Source organism: Bos taurus, chromosome 26 (genome assembly GCF_002263795.3).
Source record: "Bos taurus isolate L1 Dominette 01449 registration number 42190680 breed Hereford chromosome 26, ARS-UCD2.0, whole genome shotgun sequence".
Lineage (NCBI taxonomy): Eukaryota > Metazoa > Chordata > Mammalia > Artiodactyla > Bovidae > Bos > Bos taurus.
The window spans coordinates 14,075,356-14,082,218 of NC_037353.1; the positions used below are offsets into that span (position 1 = coordinate 14,075,356).

General features: G+C 49.5%; 1 protein-coding gene across 1 annotated transcript; it reads left to right on the forward strand.

Moving 5' to 3' along the window:
- The first annotated feature begins 526 nt into the window (after window positions 1–526).
- Window positions 527–6,328, forward strand: HHEX (hematopoietically expressed homeobox). Its single transcript, NM_001105424.1, is given in 4 exon segments — window positions 527–910; window positions 3,060–3,238; window positions 3,394–3,444; window positions 5,237–6,328. Coding segments are annotated over 4 exon segments (816 nt in total). The 5' UTR covers window positions 527–543; the 3' UTR covers window positions 5,456–6,328.
- Window positions 6,329–6,863: the final 535 nt, after the last annotated feature.

Here is a 6,863-nt window from a genome sequence, read left to right on the forward strand (position 1 = left end):
AAGGCGCGGCCCGACCAGTGGCGTCCACGCCTGCGGGGCCCGAGTCCAGTAGCCCTTTGCTCGGGCCGGTTGCCGCCACCGTGGGTCCGTGCCTAGACCAGTGCCCTCGAGTTTCGGCGGAGATGCCTCCCCGCCGAAGCTAGGGCCGCCTGAGTCTGCCTTGCAGGCAGCTGCTGGCCTCGCGCCTCGCTCGACGGACGCGGCACTGGGCTTCCGTCGAGGGCGTCCCGGGCCAGGGTGCTTTGAGTCCCGAGCGTCGGCGGCGGCTGGACACCGGGCGCCGGGTGCTCAGAGGCGGCTAGCAAGCGAGCGCGTCCCGGGGGCGGAGAGCTCGGCCGGCGGGGGCGGGCCAAGGGTGGGGGCGGGAGGCGGCTCCCGGGGCTCCGCGCCATTGGCCGCAGGGCCCGGCGGCAGGAAGGGGCCAGAGAGCGCGGCCCCACCCCGCGGCCGGCGGAGCCTATCGCCGGGAGCGCGGAGCGCGGATAAATGTAGCGCCGCGGCGCGGGCCGGCAGCTCTCCGAGGGGCCGGAGCGCGGCGCAGCCATGCAGTACCCGCACCCCGGGCCGGCGACGGCGGCGGGCGCCGTGGGGGTGCCGCTGTACGCGCCCACGCCGCTGCTGCAGCCAGCGCACCCGACGCCGTTCTACATCGAGGACATCCTGGGTCGCGGGCCCGCCGCGCCCACCCCCACGCCCACGCTGCCGTCCCCCAACTCCTCCTTCACCAGCCTCGTGTCCTCCTACCGGGCCCCGGTGTACGAGCCCACGCCGATCCACCCCGCCTTCTCGCACCACTCCGCCGCCGCGCTGGCCGCCGCCTACGGACCCGGCGGCTTCGGGGGCCCTCTGTACCCCTTCCCGCGGTCGGTGAACGACTACACGCACGCCCTGCTCCGCCACGACCCCCTGGGTAAGGCGGCCGGGGTCATGGCGGGGCCGAGCCGGGACGGCGGTGAGGAAGGCGCCACTCGGCAGGTGGCAGCGCCCTGGAGGCGGCGGGGGCGGAGGGGGAGGCAATAGAAAGTTGTGGCAAAAGCGATTGAAAAGCGGCTGCCGGGCGTGCGCGGGGGACCGGAGGCGCGGGCCCGGGCGGCGCGCGGCCCAGACTGACCGCACCATGACTCAGATTGGTTTTCCTGCACCTTGCAGGCGTCGGGGCGCGCGGGCCAGAGCTAGACCGCCGGCGCTGCCGCGGGGGCCGGCGGCCGAAGGAGCCTTGGGGGCGCTTGTCTTCCGGGGGTTGGGAGGCTCCCTTAGCTGGAGGGACCGGGAAGGCAGTGCCAAGGTGCCCCGGGCCGCCCCTGAGGGGCAGGGATAGCTGTCGGGCCCCGGGTGGTTACGGGGCTGGACCTGGTTCAACAAGCTTGTGCAGTGAAAGAGCCTGACCCTTTCCGTTCATACAGGAAATCTTGAGTTCTCGATAGGAGTAAATCTGGTTTCAGAAGCTGTTAAGTGTTTTCCTGGCTGCATGAAGCAGACCCTTCCCCCGGAGTAGTGCACGCTGCTGATTATTTTATCGACATCCTCAATACAGACAAATTCAGGAAACACTCGACTTCTGATAGCCGGGATCCGTTTTTCTGATATTGTTCATTTCCTCTGTGTGGGATGTGACTTTATGGCAGCTAAAATAACCAGTTGCTTCCTTTTTTTTTTTTTTTTTGAGGCTGTTTTGCACCAGTCTGAATCCTGACGTAAGCAAAATCTCGCAAAAAAACATTGCCCGCTTTCAAAGCGTTTAGCGCAGACCTGCAGACGGACGGGCAGACGGACTGACTGACCCACCCGTCTTTGGAGTAGGGAGGGCAGCGCGGACACGTTGGCCGAACGAAGTTTGCGGGACATATACCCTCAGTGCGCGCCCTAAGAAATGAGCCACCTGTGATCCGCGCCCGGTGGCCCTTGGGGCCTCCGGGCTTCTGGGGCCTTCGGGCTTCTGAAGCCTCCGGTACAGAAAACGCGACTCCTTGCCTTGGCCCACCAGGCTTTTATGTCTACTCTGTGTTCTTGGCAGCTTAGGTAGGCACCCTGGAGATAACTGACATTTTAATTAATTGACTTTTTAGTGTCATCATTATTATGGTGTGGCCCCTCGCACAGTTCTCCACCTTTCTTTCTCATCGCTCTAGAGACTTTCGGGGGAATTATATTTTAGTGTGTGTGTGTGTGTGTGTGTGTTTTAAGTTATTGTGTTTTTATTCCATCCTCAAAGGTATGATGCTGCAGGCCTGGTGTGGCTCTGTTCGCCTGCTGGGGCCGGAGGGAGACCCTCGGCCCGGCGAGCCTGGGGGCAAACGTTTTCACAGAGCGCGCCCTGGGTTTCCTCGGGACTACGCAGGAGGAAGCAAAGGGTTTTTCGAGATAGACCAACAGGAAACACATTGACGGAAATGTTGCCATAGCCCACGGGGTGGCTTTAACTGGCCGCCCCCGCCGGCCGGGTGTGAAATCAGAGGGGGGCCTGCGCCCTCCGGCCAGGATTGGAAGCTCCACTGACACCCATCGCTTGAGCCGGAGGGCTTCCCTGGTCGCTGGGTCGCCTGCCCCTGGCAGCGACGCTTTGGCTAGTGTGACAGACCCTCTCCCCCCAACATAACGCACACACGGCTCTTTGGAAAGTTTGGTTCACCAAGGGAGAGGACCCCTCTGCAGGTCTTCTAGGCTAAAAAAGTTAGTTGTGTATACATTCTGAGAGCGACTGGTTAAAGAGGTTATGGTATTTTAAGCTCAGCCTGTAGTCAGTGTTCTTTGGGGAATCAAAATGATTGTATCTGGCTCTGGGTGTGATGGTTGTGTGGGTCTGTGGGCATATGAATGTGATCTTCGTGCATATGCAGTGTAGGTGAATGCCTTTGGATGTTCCTGTGTCTCCGGGTGTGATGTGTACTGGTGGGAGCCTGTTGGGTCCGTGTCTCAACGGGTATATGTGAATGTGTCTGATTGAGTGCCCAGCAGCCTCCCTTCCCCTTCTTTGTCACCCCCTCGCCCAGTGCAGGCTGGTCTACGGGTGGGCCGGGCTGCTTCAGGGCCGCCTCTAACCAAGACGCTCTGGCCCGCAGGCAAACCCCTGCTCTGGAGCCCTTTCTTGCAGAGACCTCTGCATAAAAGGAAAGGCGGTCAGGTGAGGTTCTCCAATGACCAGACCATCGAGCTGGAGAAGAAGTTTGAGACCCAGAAATACCTCTCCCCGCCCGAGAGGAAGCGGCTGGCCAAGATGCTGCAGCTTAGCGAGAGGCAGGTGAGTCGCGCTGCGGGCCGGGGTCTCGGGGCAGAAGGGAGACAGTGAGGCCACCGGCAGCTGTTTGACTCGGAAGCTCCTGAGCTTCTCCCCGCCTCCCCAGGTCCCTCGGGATTCTGGACTTGTGGCAAGTTTTATTTCTGTCTTTTCTGTAGGTCAAAACCTGGTTTCAGAATCGACGGGCTAAATGGAGAAGACTAAAACAGGTATTGACATGGTTCTGTTTCTATGGAAATAAATATTTTTACCATGTTATCTCAATGCGGGGCCTGTTGTAGGTTGTATGCAAAAGTCATTTGAGGGGCTATTTAACCTCTTCACCTTGATTAAAAAGGCAAATAGTCCTGCTGAAGTTCAGGATGAGTTGTTCAGGCGGCAGTAATGCTAAAAGCACCTAATGCAGTTTCTATATCAATTATGCTTGGGTTTTCACACACTGGCTAGTAAAACTCCCAGCTAATTGTTTTATAAACCCCATATGTTGTTTATCTAATTAACGCAGGAAAGATAAAGTAATTGACAGTAAATGACTTAAGCAGTTATCTTTGGGAGAAAATTGTTTCTTTTATTTACACAGCCATAATAAAACCAGGCAGAGCTCAAGGGTAAATATAAGGAAATAAACACCTTTAAGTCTTGTTTGCACTGTTTTTTAGAAGAATTAAATATCAAAGAGTTTAAAAATTATTTTCCTTCTAATTCTAGCTCTTAAAATGAATATAAAAACAGCAAGAGACTATCCAAGCCTGTTTGAAAAGTAGCTTAAACTTTCTGACAGTCTTTTCTTCCAGTGACCTTGTTACATAATATGTGATAAAAAGTAAAGGCTAATTCAGTTTTTAAAGAAGCTCTGTTGACTTAGAGCTAAAGATTTGTTTTTGATGTTCTAATCTGATATTTTCTCCAAAGTTATCTGACAAATGCTGAAGTTTTCACTTACCAGTTTATATAGTTTATAATAAATAAAATTTTTTGAAATGAATAGGGACATTGAAAGCAGTATGCATTTTCAAATTTAGCAATCATATAACTTTTTCATTAAAAACAATAATGTTACAAAAAACACTAATTCCCATAATTTCATTATTCTAACACAATTTTTAAAATTTCGAGTTTCCTCTCAATATCTGAGCCTTGTAACTTACCACATAGTTGTAAGCTTGGTAAATCTATTATTCTATAGTCTTGTTTTAGGGGAAAAAAAACTTTAGCAGTATATCATAGTTTTCCTTAGTATTTATGTGCATTTTAGACAAAAACAGGATTAAAAATTTACTAACTTATTTAGTTCTTGGTCAAAGGTAGTTTATCAGGGACTTTAAAAATAGTCGTTTCTGTGTAATAAGGGAATATTTTCAAGAAATTTCCTCCAGATTTTAAGTAAATTATAGTTATCTCCCTTTTCAATTGGCAACATTCTTCCAATTCTGCATTTTTCTTAGCCATGATTATGTAACTTGCTATACATATGTATGTGTGTATATGTTTATAAACTTAGTCCAGAAAATGCATAAAAAACAATTTAGTCTAATAATTTTGAAACTTTATCCTTAAAGCATTATTTAGCATTCATATTTTTTAAATGTCTAAAAGACTTTTGTCAGTTGGCAAGGTTTAAATATTTGAAGAATAAAGATAGTGTGTATCTGTAGTGATCTGATTTCTTTTTCTTCCTAAACTTTTAAGAACCTTGATACCATAGGTCTGGGCTGGAGTTTAGTATTCATTTGACATAACACATTTACAGTTATATTTGTGGTTAGTTGTTTTTATCTGGCAAGAAGAGTATAATTGTTCTCTGATATGACAGGACCTTTACCTTCCAAGTGAGAAAGAAGCATAAATATGTATTTTCTGAATAAAAATATTATACCTGAAAGCACTTCATAAATTAAAAATTAAAGAAGATGATGGAAGATGAAAAAACATTTGATTTATATCTCTCATTTCTCCATATTTCATCATCCGACCTATCTCCATTTCATCCTCTTCTTTTAGGAGAACCCCCAAAACAATAAAAAAGAAGAACTGGAAAGTTTGGACAATTCTTGCGACCAGAGGCAAGACTTGCCTAGTGACCAGAATACAGGTGCTTTGGAGAGCTCTCAGTGCTCACCCTCCCCTGTCTCCCAGGAAGACCTCGAATCAGAGATTTCAGAGGATTCTGATCAGGAAGTGGACATCGAGGGCGATAAAGGCTATTTTAATGCTGGATGATGACCACTGACATTGGTGTGTTCGGAAAACTGGGATTTGCTACAGGAAGTCTCCTTGGATGAACCTGAAAACTGTATGAGAGAGAGAATAAATTTTCTGGTATTCTGGAAATCTAAAATATTCGGTGCACTGACTAAATAACAAACTCACATTGAAACCTTAATTTTGACTTAAATAGTTTTATATACCGATTTTAGATTGTATGATAAGGGACTCTTCCCTGATTAAATTCACCCCCTTTTTTAAAAAAATTGTTTTTTCTATTTATAAAAAGTAATTTTGAACTTTTTGGTTAAATTTTTAAGTTATAACTTTAAAGATTTTAATAGGAGCTTCTTGAATGACTTTTCTACAATCGGTTTCTACATCCTACTGAATGGAAAAGCAAAGGAGCATCCAGATCCAGAGGTATGCCTTGGAAAGGGGGCCCACAATTCAGGCAGCCTTAGAATATTTTAAAGAAAATGTTACTTACTTATACATTATATTCTTATTGTACCCTTAAATCCAGAGCTATCTCTGAGTTCTTGTCTGGGGGATGTATGTATCTTTTTGTCAGAAAGATATACACAGTTGATAATCTTTAAATGCTTGTTTTGGGCTATCAGTACCTGTTTGACCGAGGTGTTAAGGGGATAGTACAGTCCAGTTCAAGCAGAGAAACTGACTCATCAGTGACTAAATTTAATCACAGATGAACTAGAAGTAGCAGGTTAATTAAATGTAAGTAGATTGTAGATATGTTTTATATTAAACAATGTTTATAATGTGTGTATATATAATTGTTCACTGTAAAAAAAATGGCCAAAATTTTTTTTTTTTTTTTTAATGGGTAACTTGTCTATAAAATAAATACGTTGGTGGGACAACTGACCTCGTTGAACCTCTCATTCTTGGGTTTGAACAAACCCAACCCCTTATCTTACAGCGCCTGGGGTGCTTGGCTGGGCGCTGGGGCGGGGTCGGGTGCAGGGGCGTCTGGAGCGTCTGGCGCGTCTGCCGGTGTGTGTCTCTGGTTCTGGCGTCTCGGGAAGGCGGTTCTGGGCGGCGACCGGTGGCGAGCACCTGAAAGGTAGATGTGGACCTTTCCCACATCTGGGTTCGCTGGGGGCTGAGTGTGAGTGTGAGTGTGAGTGTGTGTGTGTGTGTGTGTGTGTGTGTGAGTGTGTCTGGAGCAGCAGGGAAGGCCCGCTGCGGACCGAGCCCTGGACGCGCCAGGCGGTGGGGAGAGCAGCTGCGCCGCCGCCGCAGCGGAGCACCATCGATTCACCTTGGCTCGCGGGGCCGGCGGGGCCGCCGTCCTTGACCTGCCTGAGTCAACATGCGTCATCCCTTGGCGGCCGAATCCAGGTTGGGGGTCCGCTTAGAGGGCTGGGGGTCCTTGGCCGGTAGGCGGGATGGGGGAAAA